Source organism: Astyanax mexicanus, chromosome 6, assembly GCF_023375975.1.
Source record: "Astyanax mexicanus isolate ESR-SI-001 chromosome 6, AstMex3_surface, whole genome shotgun sequence".
In the NCBI taxonomy this organism is placed as follows: Eukaryota; Metazoa; Chordata; class Actinopteri; order Characiformes; family Acestrorhamphidae; genus Astyanax; species Astyanax mexicanus.
Window position 1 is genome coordinate 10,172,620 of NC_064413.1, and position 18,750 is coordinate 10,191,369.

The 18,750-nt window shown below is 39.2% G+C and overlaps 1 protein-coding gene across 1 annotated transcript in view; it reads left to right on the forward strand.

Annotated features, from left to right (window-relative positions):
- Nucleotides 1-18,750, forward strand: part of LOC103021919 (dynein axonemal heavy chain 11) — a 232,881-nt gene that overhangs the window by 48,515 nt on the left and 165,616 nt on the right. The window contains exons 20-29 of the mRNA XM_049480231.1: nucleotides 153-239; nucleotides 516-674; nucleotides 1,601-1,684; nucleotides 3,202-3,360; nucleotides 4,330-4,452; nucleotides 5,760-5,882; nucleotides 11,186-11,410; nucleotides 14,406-14,497; nucleotides 14,918-15,044; nucleotides 16,641-16,778. Of these exons, the coding sequence (XP_049336188.1) occupies nucleotides 153-239; nucleotides 516-674; nucleotides 1,601-1,684; nucleotides 3,202-3,360; nucleotides 4,330-4,452; nucleotides 5,760-5,882; nucleotides 11,186-11,410; nucleotides 14,406-14,497; nucleotides 14,918-15,044; nucleotides 16,641-16,778 (1,317 nt within the window). The remainder of the gene's footprint in view (nucleotides 1-152; nucleotides 240-515; nucleotides 675-1,600; nucleotides 1,685-3,201; nucleotides 3,361-4,329; nucleotides 4,453-5,759; nucleotides 5,883-11,185; nucleotides 11,411-14,405; nucleotides 14,498-14,917; nucleotides 15,045-16,640; nucleotides 16,779-18,750) is intronic.

The following is an 18,750-nucleotide window of genomic DNA, read 5'->3' on the forward strand; positions in this document are numbered from 1 at the left end:
TCTGTAGAGCTGCTCTATGACAAGAACCTGCCACTGAAACTGCTCCTATTATCCATGAAGATAATCATGGGTGCTAACAGCTGCTCTATAGAGATGATTATTGTTTTACATGTGGTGTTAGTGGTGTTTGCTGATTTGTGTTCCGCTCACAGGTGAAGCTGAGTCAGTTTGAAGAGAAGTTTAGAACTGAAGCTCCTCTGCAGTATAACTCTGAGAACCCATACCCTCGGCTGGATCAGGTACACCATTTCCCCTTTACAATTCCATTAATTTACAGTGTACATTTACAGTCTGGAGAGTGCTCTTACTGCAGCCCGTTTTCATCAAAATATGCACATCTCCTGCATGCAACAGTTTTAAGCTCCATGATCTGTAATGGCTTGTGGTTTGATCACATTTACCCATCACTTCATAAACTTACTCACTGGTTTGGTGGGCTGGTGACAGGAGCTTTATGTATCTGCTGTGTGGGTATGGGTGTACGGGTGTGTATTATGTATTATGCGTTTGCTCAGTGTTACGGCGGGGTGGAGGTTCTGGAGGCAGAGCGGGCGGAGCTGCAGGAGTGCTGTAAGCTGTTTGAAGTGAGCTGTCCGGACGTCCGGCAGCTGCGACTGTGGAGGAGAGAGATTTCCACCTTAAAGCAGCTGTGGGATCTGCTGCTGTTCGCTCAGGTTACTCACTCACTTCAGTCACTAAACAGGCCCCGGTAATGCGAAAATGTCTACCCAACCCTAACTCATCATCAGTGTGCAGTCTTGCCCATCGTGGCCCCGTACTTTGAATTTTAAAGAAAAAACTTTCAGGTAAATTACACTTTATTTATTTAATAACAATCATTAATAAACTATTTTCTAAAATAGTTAATAAACTATTTTCTAAATCTATTTTCTGGTGTATTTCTATACATAAGGTGCACTGGATTACAGAGCCTTGCAAAAGTATTTGCCCCCCTTAAACGTTTCAAACATTTGCCACATTTCAGGCTTCAAACAAAGATATGAAACTATAATTTTTTCGTGAAGAATTAATAACAAGTAGGACACAATCATGAAGTGGAACGAAATTTATTGGATATTTTAAACTTTATTTTTTTTAATAAAAAACTGAAAAGTGGGGCGTGCAATATTTTTCAGCCCCTTTACTTTTAGTGCAGCAAACTCACTGCAGAAGTTCAGTGAGGATCTCTGAATTATCCATTGTTGACCTAAATGACTGGTTATGATAAATAGAATCCAGCTTAGATTTCCAGATTTCCACTAAGGCTGGGTGTAGCAGCATTAGCAGCTAACCACTAGCGTTAGCCACGGTTAGTGGCTAATGGCAACCGACAGCACTGCAATGCGGAAACTACAGTCTGATATACTCTCCCCTAAATGGTGAAAGAGCTAGCACTTTGGGTGGTTAGCTAAAACTAAACTGAAACTCCTGTATAACGCTACATTTCAGTGGAGTAATTATAATATTTTCACTTTTCAGGATATCATGTATTGCAATGTTACAGTTTAATCCAGTAATTTAAACATGTCAGATGTTAAAATGAAGTGCATGTCAATCATAAACACTTTGCAGTGAGAATCTGTTTTGTTGAATCTAATAGAGCAGTATAGCGGCCTGGTCCGGGACACTATGGAGAGGCATTAACGTGGATCAGATGAACGCAGAACTAAGAAGGCTTACAAAAGTGAGATGTCTGCTTTAATGTCTGCTTTAATACATTTTACACACATATATATTTACATATACACTCACTGGCAAATAACAACAAATAATAACAAATAACAAATAATACACCAAGAATATGATGTGAATACGTGTGAATGTAATGATGATATATTAGAGTGATTATAGTATTGGAGTGAAAGATAAGTGTAAACTGTGCTGTAATTAAAAGGAGGCTCTATTATTCTGTTGGAGTGTCTAGCCTAGATACAAGACGAGATACATTTGAGCATGGAGGTGTTCAGGTTCCGTATGACATCCTGCAGCACATATGATGCAGTTGGGCCTGTAGATCCTGCTCTACACTCGTAGGTGCCTGAAGCTCCCGAACCAGCTCCTCCTGGGAAATTCGTGCTGTTTGTGGGCGAGCATTATCCAGTTTAAAAATGTCAGTTGAGAGGCAACAATACATGTGGCTGCAGGATGTTCTGCACATATCGCTGAGCTGTTAGTATCCCTGGTCTCGTTTCACAACTAGGGGTGACTGACTGTGGTATGCGATGCTCCCCAGATCATCACACCTGTAGTTGCGGCAGTGTGTCGCTCCACAGCAAAGGCAGGAATGAAGCGTCACCTGACGGATAATGAAGTTCCAGTACATAGCACTACAGGTTTCTCGTTTATGACACGTCCATCCAAATAAGCTGTATGAAATATCCCCTATCGTTAATATTAAATGCAATATGGACTTCCTTAATAGACAAGATCAGACAATCATGACTAGGTGCCGAATTAGATATACTGCTCTTACCCACCGCCACCTCCTGGTTGGCGAATAGACTTCAGCCTGCCAGTTCTGTGATACTCCTCAAACTATTAAACGCATCTTAGTAGACTGTCCTGCACTTTTAACCACCAGAAATAACTTTTATAGGGTTACAAATATGAACTGTTTGAAAAGATTACACCAGCTAAAATACTTAATTTTTTGGAAGTCCTTTATATAAAGACACTGATTTAAGTCTGTGATGCTCAAGTCATGAACATTTTCGATGCCATAAAATAGCCAACATGTTACTGATATGGTGATATGGCACAAAACACAAACAAACAAACTCGTCCATCCTGCTTTTTTTTTTTTAGACCAATGATGCGTAGTTTGTCAAATGGGCAACTTGGGTGCATCCTAGAGGCATGTCTACCTGTCAGAGATTGGTAGTAGTTTCTGAGAGGCTATTTATAGGGCTGCAGGAAAGCAGTTTTTCACTCTCTTATGGCATGACTCATATCATTATAAACACACCTGTAATAATTTGCATCATATGCAGATATGGTGCTTGAGAAGTGATGCTGAGTTTGGAATCAGTACGTGGTGTAATTTGCTGTTACACAAACAAAATTTTAATAAATAATCACAAACATTTAAATAGTTTTCAGGATGAAGTTCTATTTAAATTGACTGTAAGGTTTTAATGAAATGAATATATGTGATGATAAAATGGTTCTTTGATGAGTAAGACAGACTGTGTTGTGGGTTAGGAAATGCAGACTTTTGATAAAGACGCTCGTGGATGGGACATATTTATCAGACTGGATCACGAACTGAAGGACCTGATAACATCTCTACGGGCCGTGACTGAACTGCAGAACCCGGCAATGAGAGACAGACACTGGATGCAGCTGGTTGGAGCTACTGGGGTGAGTGGTCTGTCTCTCTAGATGTCTGTCCTCCTCGTGCTTTTTCTGTTTGTCTGTTAGTCTTTTGTCAGTCAGTCAGTCTGTTGTTGGTCTCAGCTTCCTGTCTTTTTCTTAGTCTGTCTGTCAACTTTTCAGTTGATCTGTCATTGTTCCATTCTATCTTCCTGTCTTTAGTTGGGCTGTTATTTTTCAATCTGTCTGTGTGTCTGTCAGTCTCAGCATTTTTTTTTGTTCTATTTGTTGGTCTGTCAGTCTCTTGACCTGGCTGTCTGTTGCTCCTTTTCCTGTAGGTCTGTTTCCAAGCCTGTATGTCTTTCTCTCACTCTGTCTGTTGGTTTATCAGCCTGTCTATTTTTTTCATCCTGATTGTCATCTCTCTTTCTGTCTGTTGTTTTTGTCCATCTCCTGTTCTGTCAGTTTTTTTGGCCTGTCTGTCATTCTCTCACCCTGTGTGTTGGCCTCTCAACCTGTCTGTCTTTCTGTCTGTCTCGCATTCTCTCAATTGGTCTGTCATTCCTGACACCTCTGTGTTGTTTTCTCAACCTGTTTTGTTTGTCATTTTCTCAGTTGTATACGGTTCTCTCAGTTCGTCTGTTGTTCCCTCAGATGGTCTGTTGGCTTCTCACTTGGTCTGTGTTCTTAGCCCGCCAGTCCTTCTTTCTCCTGGCCTGTCTGTCAGTCTCATGCCGTTTTTTGGTTCTCTTGGTCTGTCTGTCATTGTCTCAATCTCTCATTCTCTTAATCTGTCGTTATCTTTGACCGTCCATTATTCTCTGGCATTCTTTCAGCCCATCAGTTTTTCTCTTGCCTGTCTGTTGGCCTGCAGTCTCTCTTCGTGTCAGCTGGTCTCTCAGTTTGTCTGTTGTTCAGTCTTTCAGTGTTTTTCCTTGGTCTGTCTGTCTGATTGTGAGATGTTTTGGAACTTGATCAGATGCAGGGCATTAATATGCATTAGTATGTTTTTTTCAGGTGGTCTTCACCCTGACTGAGAGGACCACCCTGGCAGACCTCCTGGCTCTGCAGCTACACCTGTATGAAGAGGAGGTTCTCAGCACGGTGGCCAGAGCAGTCAAGGAGATGACTATTGAAAAGGTAGTGGTGGATTCTTCTACTCGTCTTTCTGTTTCCTCACAAACACACTCAACTTTTAAGCTGTAAACACTTTATTTACAAATGTTTTTGGACACCCCTTCCAATGAATGCCACCCATTTTTGACACAGATGTGCAAGTGCACAAATACAGCCTAGAGAAGTATTGATTTTAGAAGGATTCTTTTAGACCTTTAGTGACAACTATATTTGTTTGGGCCATATACAGACCTGGAAAAAAATAATTTTACCAAATTGAAAACCTCTGGAATATAATCAAGAGGAAGCTGGATGATCAAAAGCCTTCATTGCACCAGGAGTAAAGGCATAAAGTTATCCAAAAGCAGTGTGTAAGACTGGTGGAGGAAAACATAATGCCAAGATTCATGAAAACTGATATTAAAAACCAGGGTTATTCCACCAAAAATGGATTTCTAAACTCTAAACTTTATTAATATGAACTTGTTTTCTTTTCATTATTTGAGGTCTAAAAGCTCTGCATATTTTTTCAGCTATTTCTCATTTTCTGCAAATACATGCACTAAATACACTAAGTAACAATAAAACCACAATGTTTATTTTACATATAGCGTTAGCATAAGCCGTTAAGCCGTTAAGCACTAGCTTTCACCGTTTAGAGGTGAGTGTTATCGGCCTGCGGCCTGCTGCTAACCCCGGCTAGCAATGCTGGAGCAACATTAGCATTAGCCGCTAAGTGCTAGCTTTGCGCTGTTCAGAAGTGAGTTTATCAGACTGTAGCCTGTGTATTTACTGTGTTAAAAACAAGCTATGTGGGATGAACCGCTAGCTAATAAAAGATCACTGTAAATAAACAGAAGCGCTTTACTCACCCAAATAAATAGTTTTAGGAGAGAAATCTGTGTAGATTAACATCCAGCGCTTGTTTGATTAGTTTTTTTTTTTTTTAAGAATTAAAAAAACATGGCGAGACCTGCTGAATTAGAAGAAGAAAAACATGGCGACACCCCTGTTCCTTACTAGTGTTGCTTATAAGGCGCCTTATAATCTGGCGAGCCTTATGTAAGATAATAGAGCAGAAAATAGAAGGTAATTGATAGTGTGCCTTAAAATCCAGTTCACTTTATAGTACGGAAAATACAGTAAATAAAGCCTAAATAAAGTCAGTGTATTTTATTTATTTTTGTTTAGTACATAAGGTGCATATTGTTCAGTAAAATTAAAGGGCTTTTCTGAAGTGTGTTTTACTGATGAAAATTATGAAACATTGTGGAGTTTTGCCCCTATTTAGTTTTTTACTTGTTTGATTTGTTTTGTTTTTCCATGGTCAGTTGTTGGGTGAGATCAGCCAGATGTGGAAGATGATGGAGTTTACCTATGAGGAGCATTTCCACACCACCACACCTCTGCTGAAGTGCGATGATGAACTCCTCGAGAAGCTAGAAGAGCATCAGGTGGGAATATCTGCAAATAAACCACACTCTACAGCACAGTATACAGTTTATACTCTATTAATGGTGTAACCCCTAGTGTTAAATTTAAAGGCTAAGCACCAGCTAATATGAAATTGTGGAACACATAAATACAGCCGAAGCTGAGTTCCTTACTTGTGATTAGCGATGGTTAGAAAACATTTTTCCACAAATTCAAGCAATACAGCTTAAAAGACTTCTATTTGGCAATGCCCACTGTCTACGGAGTCTGTCACACACGTCATACGTGACGTAGACGGTGGAAAACAATAAGTTAAACCAGATGAACTAAAGGTGATGTAAAATTACAAAAATGTGTGTTGTTTTTGTCTGCAATACTTCGATATACAGATGATCATCAGTGCAATATGGCTTTAAAAGCCCAAAATATCCAAAAAGTGGGCAAAAATTGTAAACTTTAAAAGGGCAGACTGGAAAGAACCGTCCACGCTTTCCGTTATCTGTAGTGCTCACTTCACTCCTAAAGATTAACACAACTATGGGATGTGGAAAGCCAGTGTTGTGCCGAATTCATCACTCCCGCCAGGAAAATTACCCCCTCTCTGGTTATTGATTAGTAAAATGAGATGTATTTAAGTGTATTTAGTCAAAATAAACTGTTTTTGATTAATTCGGCACAACACCGGACTCGCACAGTGACTAGTTAGTAATATAGCTAATCACACACCGTGCTCCAAGACGTCCAACCCTTCAGTCTGAAAAGTGGACTAGCAAAGCTCAGTGGTTTCTAGAGTAAAACTAGTTCAGGTAGTTGAATTATGGAGATTTCTAGAGTTGTTTATTAATTTGACTTTCACAAGCTAAAACTATACTAGCTAGCACATGTCTTTAATAGCTCTCTGGGAATCTTTCTGAAATTTCCGTAGCAACTCAAGTTGTTCCGTCAATGTACTTAAATGAATCTATTTTAAAGTAAATTAAAAATGTAATCGTCAGTTTTAATTCCTGTTTACATTTTTAGGGTAGAAGCACACTTGCTCTTTGCCCATGCGTTTGCGTAGACAACAGGCTGTGTTGTAAATGTAACTGAGAAACATACTAGCCTATGTGCAACACGTGTAACTGGAGGCTTTTACTAGAGGGCAGACTGTAGAAAGGGCTTGGGGATTTACACAATGTAAACATGGCAAAGGGATTCCGGATTTGAACGATGCAAACATGGCAACACTCGAGGTTAGCGGGTACACTGCCCCTAGCAGTTTTGTGTGTATTGCACATCATGTATGCGTTGCATTCATTTTTAAAGGATGTGCACAAACTACACTCCAGACAGACGCAGGATACGCGAAGCAGCCATGATGCGTATACGAACGCGTACTTAACAGCAAGTATATCTACCTAGTATATCTAGCTAAAATAATGTGAAATCTTCGGGGAGGTCCTTTAGCCTTTAAAAAAAAAAATTGGATATTAGCCTGCCTGTTTTTATCGTGCTCCATCTCCATCTACCACTGGTCTTAGCGGTTAGCACTGGATGTGTAGATTTGAGCTGTTTCTTCGTTGCACAGTAATTTGTAGAAGAGCTGTTTTTAACGTCTGTCTTTATCCTTTATCTTTGTTATGCAACCCCTACTCTTCAGTGCAATATACACTTATATGCTACATCATAGGATGGCAAAAGGGTGGCCTGCGGGCCGGATGTGACCCGCAAGCGTGAAACATCTGGCCTGTGCGGTTGTTTGAACTGAAATTAACGATAATGAAAAAATAAACAAATGAAATGCCTTTCTGGTGAACTTTAGTTTACATGCCTTCCCGTCTCTCTGTCACACTTGGCGGGACTTTAGTTTCCGCCTATTCTCGTTTTTCCGCCCGTTCTCTGGATCCCTGTCTCATTATAAGTTGTAACTCAGTCCACTAGCTGGCACAGTATAATGAACCACGAAACTAACGCCTCGGGTTTGATCCCCGCGTGAGGAGTGGTGTGTTTATTTATTACAGTTTTTCCCAAATGTTTACACAAAACATGTGGAACTGTGTACACAAATCCAAAAACATGAAGCTCATGTGTCAACATTGTGACTCCAAACTGCTAAACTCTAAACACAGTTTCACATGTTCTCACTCTAATATCATTCTAAATCACAGCTTTGCAAATCACTAAACACAAATTGCATAATTTAGAACACCTTGGTCACCTGAGAATCACTGACCTTCAAATACAAAACCCTAATTACCAAGTAGTCTCACACAAGTTGCTGCTGTGTAAACTTAATTAGAAGAACGTTTCAATCATTTGTCAGAGTATAAAAGAGGCCTCTTGTGACTGATACAGCCCTACTATGTTGTCATCTGGAATAATGTAAGTTTCCACTGGGCAGCTCTGGTCAATGATTGGTTCTCTAAATCCACAGTTTGTTGTGCTGCACCTTCCACCATATTCCCCATTTCTCAATCCAATAGAGGAATTCTTTTCTGCATGGAGGTGGAAAGTGTACAAACGCAGACCCCACGAGCGTGTGGCGCTACTTCGTGTTATGGGGGAGGCATGTGATGACATCCACGCAGATGATTACCAAAGATGGATTTGCCATGCAATGCATTTTTCCCCCGCTGTTTGGCGAGAGAGAATATTGCAGCTGATGTAGATGAGGTCTTCTTGCCTGACCGAGATCAGGGGTCTGATGAACAGTGATCTGTTTCTTTGCATTTTGCAATAAATACATTTTTGTGTCCTCTTAGTATGTGAATTTTCCTTATCATGTTTCTCATTGTGAAAATAGGTGAAAATTACAGTTGTGCAACATTTTACATACAGTAAATATAGCTTACATTTGTGTAGTACTGTAAATGAGGGGGTTCTACACCACAACAAATAAATAAAAACAACAGAAAGCCAACATATTTCCATGGGCTTGTGTGCATTTGAATTTGTACAGCGGCCTCATGAAGTCAAAAACATAACTAAATACTTCTGATAATAGTGCTTTGATTTGATAAAGATCAGAAATGTAACATATTTCCTCATATTTCTTGTATGGATTTGAATTTGTACTGTTTTTGAATTTGTTGGTTGTGTTTTTGTACATGAAGTCAAAAACACAACCAAATACTTCTGATAATAGTGCTTTGAATTTATCTTGTCAGTGTTTATTTGATGCTCTGTAAGAGATAAGCATATAAATGTGTGTGTGATGTTTTGGTGAAAGGAATCAGTTTTGCCAGAGATTTGTGGAGTTTTGACAAAGCAGTTCATAATTTTCAGTTTGTGTTTAGAGTTTTGAGAAACTGAGCCAAGTTTCTAGAAATGCGTTTAAACATTTGGGAAAAACTGTAATTTTTCCTTTTATCCTGGCTTTATTCATTTTCCAAAAAACAGATCATTTTTGTGGCCCGCCACATAATGGCTTAGAAAATATCTGGCCCACAGCCAAAACTAATTGCCGACCCCTGTGCTACATGTTATGCCCGGATCAGACTACACGATTTTAGCCCGATTTTGACCCGATTTTGAGCCCACAGTCGCTTCTCCCTCTTTTATTGAGTTTCTTCAGCACAAAAGCGCTTCCATCACGCAAAGGGCTTGTGTAGCCGTGATTCTCAGATTCAGCTTCTCCCCCACGATGACCTACGAACTCACGCGAGGACGCGGACGATGACTGGTCGGTGATTAACGTGTAGTGTTGCCAGTCCCCCAAAAACGACACAAAACGAAAATAACTACTTAATCTGACATAGTGAACACCGTGAGGGACAAAAAATGTGTGTAGTCTGAGCTTGGCATTAGGGCACTGCATTGAATGTTGATGTGATTTGCAGTCGTTTGTCACTAGTCACTGTTCACGCAGACAATTCTAGCCAGACGCCGCTGGTTATCATCATTACCCTCCACTGCACTTTCTACTAGGGGTGTGACGAGACACTAATACCACGAGACGAGACGAGACACGATATTGGGCTCACGATAAAGAGACATGATTTAAAAATTAAATTTTAAAGAAAACTTTTTTTTTTTTGGACAAAATCATATACCGCAAACTTAACAGACTGGTTTCTCTCACACATTGATTCTATAAGGAATATAAATAAGAATAAAAAATAAAAATACATCTTTTCTAGGTCTTATATAGTGCAAACAATAAGTGCAAACCACAACCAGTCATATAAAGCATATGGTTTGTGTTTTTTTTTCTCCTAAATCTCTTGTAATTTAACTATTCATAACCATAACCAGTCATATTAAGACTATGCTTGAAGTGCAAACAGAGACAGAACATTTTTTTTAAATACAGTACAGAGCTAAGGGATTAGTACAGCTGCCTATGAAACAGTCACGTGTAGGATTTACTTACAGTATTTATATTTGGTTTGTGTCTTGTTGGTCACTCTGTTACCGTTTATTGTTTCCACTGAAAAGCCAAAATGCAGCCAGACAAACAACTTAAACGTAGCAGAAGCATCTTCTATATCAGGGGTATTTAATTATATTAAATAATTAACTTAAGTGCTATATCCTGTAAGGTTGTTTGAACTGAATGATGTAAAAATATAGAAAAAGAAGAAGAAGAAGTAGAAATGCCTCTCTGGACAGATTTTGTTTATATTTATCCCCTGTCTCTCTGTCGCGCTCGGCGTGACTAGTTTCCGCCGTTCTCGTTTTTCCGCCGTTCTCGTTCTCCCTATCTCCTTATAAAGGCGTTTTTTCACGGCCGCGGTACCACGACCCTGACAACACGGGTTCGATCCCGCGTGAGGAGCGGTGTGTTTATTTTTTTATTTTTTTTACTTACCGCATCTGCATAGATCTGATTGTGGTGATCTTACCCCACACGTGATTGGTCTGTGAGTTTACTGCGCCGCACAATTAAATCCTTCTCAGTAGTTTATCGGTTTGGGTCCGCATTGGACAACGTTTGGGTCCGGACCGCGGTCCGCCCATTAGTGACCTCTGTTCTATACAACTGCCAGAATGTTCCTATTCTGCTGAGAGCTGCTCTCACACTCTCTGCTACTGGGTTGCCAGATCCCTCTTAAAAAGTCCACATTAAACTGTTTTTTTTTTCTCTCCCGCGAGACAGGTTTAAGCTTGACGAGAAATATCGTCACATTTAATCTCGTGAGATCTCGTGGCACAATATCTCGTCACACCCCTACTGTCTACTGTGGGTGGTAACATCAGTCTACTGTAGTGTATTCCCAGTATACACGTCACACTGTGGATGGAGGAATGTTAAAACCCCACACCTCTAATCTGTACAGTGTATAAGATCAGTGGTAAGCACATGTAGTTCTGCTGAGTGAGGATAGCTACGTCCTGTTCTCAGATGCAGCTGCAGGCCATGCTGCAGATGAAGCAGGTGGAGTTTTTCCACGCACAGGTTCTGGTTCTGCAGACCCGGCTCAGTCGGGCAGAGTGTGTGCTGATGCTGTGGCTGGAGGTGCAGAGACGCTGGGCTCACCTGGAGAGCGTCTTTATTGGATCGGATGACATTCAGCACCAGCTTCCTGTGGACGCGCTTCACTTCCTCTCCATCAACACGGACTTTAAGGTGAGTCTGTGGATCACAGGTTTTACACTTGATTTTACACTTAAGCTGTTTTAGCTTAGCTCTCAGGCTATCTACACATCCTTTTAAAAAGTTGTACATTCTTATATCTTAAAGACATTCATTTTGATTAAAACGTCTTTAATACATCTCCCAGAGTGTCAATATACTGTATTTTTCACACTATAAAATGCACTTAAAATCCTTAAATATTTCCAAAAATCATCAGTGCGTATTATAATCCAGTGAGCCTTATGTATGTATTTTACCAGTCAGGATGTAAGAAGCAGTAAAGTCACTCTCCTGAAGTACAGAGCTGATACAGCTGCCCTGGGTTACCGAAGCACTCAGGGTTCTTCAGTGTAGCTCTGTCAGTCTGCATTTACTAGCGCTAACCGTGTTTGGCTAGCACTTCTAACTAGGGGTGTGCCATATCGTATCGCATGCGATACTATCGCCAACATTTTTGAATATTGTGAACGATATTATACCCTGAAATATCGTGCCATAACTCTCACCCCTAATTATCACATCAGGGTACTACTTTTTTTGCTGTTTTAAGCAAAAGAAAAATTCACACTGTTCTCATTTCCTATTAAAAATCTACTAGAGACAGATTATATCTGTTCAGTATCATTTATTTTACTTTAATCCTGGATATATGGAGATATTTGGAGTGCATTATTATTAGTATTATGACATTTTGGATCAATTACTTCTGCTACAAATCTGCAAAATGTATTGTATCTTTTTAATATCTCAGTTAGGGGTGTGCAATATCATATGTTTTGTTTCAGTAGTGCATTTTTAATATTTTTTTTGTCATATCGCCAAGAGTATGGTTATCGCAATAATACCATGAAATATCGTGATATTATTTAAGGGCCATATCGCCCACCCCTACTGCTAACTGCTGCTAACTAGTGTTGCTTAATTTATCTTATAATCCAGTGTGCCTTAATAATCTAGTGTGCCGTACCTAAGAAAATAGACCAGAAAACAGATCATTGATGTTGTTCCTTATTATTCAGTAAGCCTTATAGTCTGTAAAATACAGTAATGTTTTTATTTTTGCACATTGCATGTAGCAGTTTTCCAATTTGAAGGAATGGGAAGGGGTGAGTGCTATGTTCAGGTATGTTACTTTCCTTTAGCCAGTGTAGAGAATGCTGTGTACTAGTGTTGCATGGTATACCAATACTAGAAAATTCTCAATACTTTGTCATTAAAACCACTACAATACTCCAATTTATTTATTTTTTTACAATACCCCATATATTTATTTAGTCTCAATCAACACCAGGCGCTGTGCTTGGCACAAAAATCTCACAGTTTTCTCAGCTTTCTAACTCAAGAATGCCTCAACACATCAGCATAAACCATATATATGGATAGAAAGATCTTGAAATAAATCCTAGTGTTTCTAAAAAGTGCAGTGTCATTGCTCTCTGGGGATTATCTGTGATTAATCCATTGTGGAAAACACTTAAAATAAAACACTCAATCGAAGTTTCTTTCTAAGTGATTTTCTGTGACTCATTTACTGCTTTATTTATCAGTTTTCAGTTCTCAGGAAGTTCCTCAAAGCATCCAAACACCACACAGGATTTTAAAGTTTAAATGTCTCCCAGCTTTTAAATTCCTTATGCATTACATCATCATATTCTGGTTTAGAGGGAGGGGCTCTCCTCTCAAACAGCTCACAGACAAAGTTAACTATCAAAGACTTTCCAGATTTTTTTTATGTCATCATTTGAAATGAAGAATAAATCATAATTGTTAATATGTTCCTTTTTTTCTTTTATTATTATTTTTATAATGATTTGTTTTAGATTCATGTTCAATCTTTTATTCCATTAAATTCTGATGTTTTATTTTTTTCTGTGGTTTGTTTCAGTATCAATATATAATATCGAGATATTTAGACGGGTATCGTATTGATAATTTTGTTATCCTAATAACACTACTGTGTACTTTAAATGTAGGCACGGGGGATGAATAACCAAATTTTTGCACTAGACACTATTTTTAGTGTGCAAACTGTTCTTTCTTCTATGCTAAATTATTTTTTTGAATTTTGGTTTGTCAGGAACTACAAGAAATAAAAACTAACTGCAAAGTCTATCTATATTGATATTGCGTGCTTTGTCATTTTGGTCCTTTTTGTTTTCCCTAAGAGGTATTAAAAAGTCATAAAACAAAAAAAACGTAATTATCACAAGTGAACTGCGTTATTAACTGCCTGATAACACAAAACAATAAGAAATGAAAACAATTCAAGCTAAAATAGTGTATAAAATTTAAAATAGGAAGCTAAGCAAAGATAAAAAAGATAGGATATACAGAGACACTTACTAAAAAGAAGAATAAAGATACGTACACTACACAGAGTTTACCCAATGTAGAAAGAGTATAGCAGTGTGAGATAAAGGGATGGGTCTTTACAGCCCTGCTGGACACATGCTAATAAGCTGTACTCCTATAGTAAGTGTTTTATTGTCGCCAAAACAACATGACTGCTTATGTCTATACCCTTGTGTTGGGTTTTGTTTTGCCGGTGTCCTCAACAGTGTTCTTTCTCATGTTGTTCAGATGGTTTCACACACACATACAGGAAACACATACACTTTTGAGGTCGTAACTAGTCTTCTTCCACCCGGGATGTGCCATTTGCTTCAGCACTAATCTGCTATTTACTGAGGCCTAAAATTCAGTCCTATCTCCCATTTTCTTCTAGATGTTTTATATGGATAAACCAATAAAAAAGGTCCAACACTTGCTCTTAAAGAATGCATTCAGATGCAGTTTTCTTTTCTGTGTTTGTTGGATGTTTTAAAAGTACTTTTCCACATGCTCAGTGCAATTACACATTCTTACCAGAGAGGTCTGAAAATCCTATCTAAAACACTATATACCTACTATATAAAAACAAACTATCACTTTAATTTAAGATGGATTCTCAGTTATTTGTCTTTGTTATGTTACACTGTGTGTTTAGGACCTGATGTATAAAAGCGCTGAAACCAAGAACGTAATCGAAGCCACCAACAAGCCGGGTCTTCTGGAGACCCTGAAGGATTTGCAAATGAGGTTCGTCAGATTTTATACATCGTTTTGATGTAGGGACACAGCAAACATGTAAAAGAAGACGCTGTGGCCAGAAGAGACCAAAGTTGATCTTTTTGGCCTAAATGCCAAGCGCTATATGTGGCAGGAAAGTAACACAGCTACAAATGTTCCAGTTATGAGATTCAATATTATTTTATATATATATAAAATATATATATATTATTTATTTATATATATATATATTATTTTTTTTTTTAATACTTGGAAATAAATTATATTGCATAATAGGACTGTCAAGTGTTTTTTTTTTATCTTGAAGTCCAAGACTAAACCCAATCCAAGTCAGTGAAGGTAAAATCAAGTTGCAAGTCATCAAATTTGTTACTTTGAGTCAACTCATCTGCTTATAACAGTGATAATGAATGAGAATGTGTGTTCCAGACTTGCTGTGTGTGAGAAAGCACTGGCCAAATACCTGGAAACCAAGAGAATGACGTTCCCTCGCTTCTACTTCATTTCCTCAACTGACCTGCTGGATATTCTCTCCAACAGAACTCAGCCCAAACAGGTACTGTTCCCCCGAGAGCCCTTATAATCTGGTGCGCTCTGGTCCACTCTGCTGATATACAGCATTATACAGGAGTTATACAGTGAAGTTTCTCCAGGCTGGAGCAGTATTAGCGTTAGCTGTTAACTGCAGTGATAGCTTTCTTGCCGTTCAGAGGTGAGTATGTCCGACTGTAGTCTACATGTTTACTGTGTTAAAACAAGCTACATGGGACGAACCAATAGCTGATAGCACCTGGCTTTCTGGAACACTCAGGGTTCCTCAGTGTAGCTCTGTTGGGTGCCATCTACTAGCACTAAGCACCAGTAAGCAGCTGCTAACAGTGCTGTTGACAATATTGGAAATGGGATGGGTTGTCCTACAATCCTGGTTTTACTTCATTTCGAACTCGAGTTCTTACTGTTAAATTGCTTTCTTCAGGCAGCACTACTGAATAATAACAAAAACCTTTCCACCACCCAAGCCAGGTCTTGGCCCTAAGCAGGCAGCGATTGGTTAATTACCCTGGGAAAAGCTCCTCCCCCTTTTTCCACAAGGGACTGTTCTGCTTAGCATGTAAAGGAGTCTGGCCAGCACAAGTATAAAAAGTAAAGAAATAGCTTCCACAACACAAACACAAAATGTATTCTTTTAAAAATATATTGAGAACTAAGAGTGTGGCAGAAAACAAACTGTTGATGGGGACAAAAGTTGTGAGTGTCTGATAAATCACAGTATTGATATACACATTATTTGTAACTTAATATGTAATATGTATTATATGTAAATTCCACCAGAAGCATGATGGGAAATATTCTCAGAAAGAGTCCGGCTGCAGTCTTACAAATAGTGACCCTGCAAGATCTTTGCAAAATCTTAGTGTGTGAGTAAAAGGTCTGTGACTTGTCTTTAGATGTGAGAGGGTGTCAGACTTTAGTTTATTAAAAGTCTTTAAGAGTCGTGTAGTCTATGAACAGCATAAGGGAGATTTTTTTGCACCCAAAAAAAATATGCAGAGTTGTCAATTTGATGAGTTGCCTTTCTAAATATTGTGCCATATTTAGATGTAAAATCAGGAGGCGGAGCCTAAGAGACAGAATACCCTGAAGAGTGTTTAAACTGCCCATGATTTTTGTTAGCTCTGACTAATAACCCCAGCTGTGTGGATTTTTTTTTTTAAATAACTTTACACTTTGCTTTTAACTCTGGATTTCAGTGTTGAGAGTTCAGCTTGTGTTTGGAGTACAGCTTGTAGTTCAGTACAGGAGCGCGGGGTAATGAGTCGCCGTCACTCGACAGGACCTTTATCTGATTAAACAGGACTGCTGGCTGATCTGATCTCCAGCGGGGCAGTGTGATTATGATGCGAGAAATGCAGTTTAGCACTGCACCTGAGTCTGACCCGCGGTACCACCCAGCGCTGGCTTCTAAACTGGGACCCGGAGGAGGCGGGTCAGAGGGCGTGGTCCCGCTCTTGTGGCGTGCTGATTATAATTAACAGTAGCAGTATGTCGTTAGCGCTGTCATTATCCGTGCATCATTATATCCTCACCCCCGCACTGCAGCACTCTGTACTGTATCTCAGCCAATCATCAGCCGAGCTGTGCTGTTCCTCAGGTCACCCCTCACCTGGCCAAGCTGTTCGACAGCGTGGCAGACCTGCACTTCTCTCAGGAGGGCACAGAAGCCGTGGGCATCTTCAGTGGAGAGAGAGAGTACCTGCCCCTCGACACCCTCTGTGACTGCACCGGCCCGGTAACCAGCATCTTCATTATCTGCTCTTTCTGAATGCAGCCCAGATATATAAATATATATGTTTTAGTGGTGTCAATCGATTAAAAAATTCAATCAACAAAATTCTGTGACTAACTACGATTAATCACATTTGTTTTTACTCAGATGTAAATTTTTATAGTGGATATTTAAATGTACATAAAAGCATGAATGTAAGATATGTAAAATGCAATTATATGTATATTAGTGGTGTCAATTAAAATAATAGTATATACCTGTATGTTTAAGGGGAGATAAAATCAACGCAGGGTGCTGGAATAAAAAATGCATGATAAATTGGACTGTAAAATTGGTTGTGAGGATTTCTGAATTCGAACTTAATTTGAATATTTAAAAATATTAGAGATGAGGAGCAGTGTGTGTGCACGCGCGGGTGGGTGTGTGTTTGCGCACGTGTATGAGTAAGAGAGAGAGATCTCTGACCGGGTCTGAGCTGGAAGTCTGAACCAGAGTGTTACTGCTGGACATCATAAGAGTGCCGCCGTTTAACCAATCATCCAGAAAACGAATAAGTGCGTTGGGTGAGGGCAGGGGAGATTACAGCGGAAGTAGGGTCAAACGTGGTGCCTTAATTAACTTGCATTAAAAATATAGTTATGCATTACTGATTCCAAATTAACAGCGTGCGTTAACGCTTTAATATTGACACCCCTAATATATATATATATATTATATATATCATATATAATATATATTATTATATTATATATATCACACCACAATAATGTTTTGGCCAATACTGTTTCAATTCTTAAAATGTCAATATTGATTTTTAATGATTAGTTTGGATGTAAAGATTGGTGTCAGACAGTGGTTCTTTTACTGCTCTGGTAAAAACCCTCCCACTAGATGGCAGTGTTTTACTCTTTCATTAGATCTTATATACATCTCATATTATTCTATAGTAGGGGTGCAAGAAAATATCATATGTTGTAAGGTATTGTAATATTGTATTTAAATTATAAATTTAAAGTTATTTTTTTTAATTTTCAGCTTACTGTATAAATTCTTAAACATACAGTGTCTATTTTAAATTTTTACTTTGCATGTAAAGATTGGTGTGAGAAGGGGTTAATTTAGTGTTGTGTTTAAACCCCGTCCTCTAGATATCAGCATTGTAATCTGTTTTACTGTGTGATGTTTACAACACGTCTTATTCTGTTAGTTTATTGGCTGATTCATTTATAACTTCTACTTTTATCTAAACTTTACAACTCATCCACAACTCCACAACTCATCCACAACTCCACAACTCATCCACAACTCATCCACAACTCCACAACTCATCCACAACTCATCCACAACTCCACAACTCATCCACAACTCATCCACAACTCCACAACTCCTCCCCAATTCCACAACTCCTCCCTAACTTAACAACTCATCACCAACTCCACAACTCATCCCCAACTCATCCACAACTCCACAACTCATCCACAACTCCACAACTCATCCACAACTCATCCCCAACTCCACAACTCATCCACAACTCCACAACTCATCCACAACTCATCCCCAACTCCACAACTCCTCCCCAATTCCACAACTCCTCCCTAACTTAACAACTCATCACCAACTCCACAACTCATCCCCAACTCCTCAACTCATCCCCAACTCCTCAACTCATCCCTTAACTCCACAACTCATCCCCAACTCCACAACTCATCCCCAACTCCACAAGTCATCCCCAACTCCACAACTCATCCCCAACTCCACAACTCATCCACAACTCATCCCCAACTCCACAACTCATCCCCAACTCAACAACTCATCCCCAACTCCACAACTCCTCCCCAATTCCACAACTCCTCCCTAACTTAACAACTCATCACCAACTCCACAACTCATCCCCAACTCCTCAACTCATCCCCAACTCCTCAACTCATCCCTTAACTCCACAACTCATCCCCAACTCCTCAACTCATCCCCAACT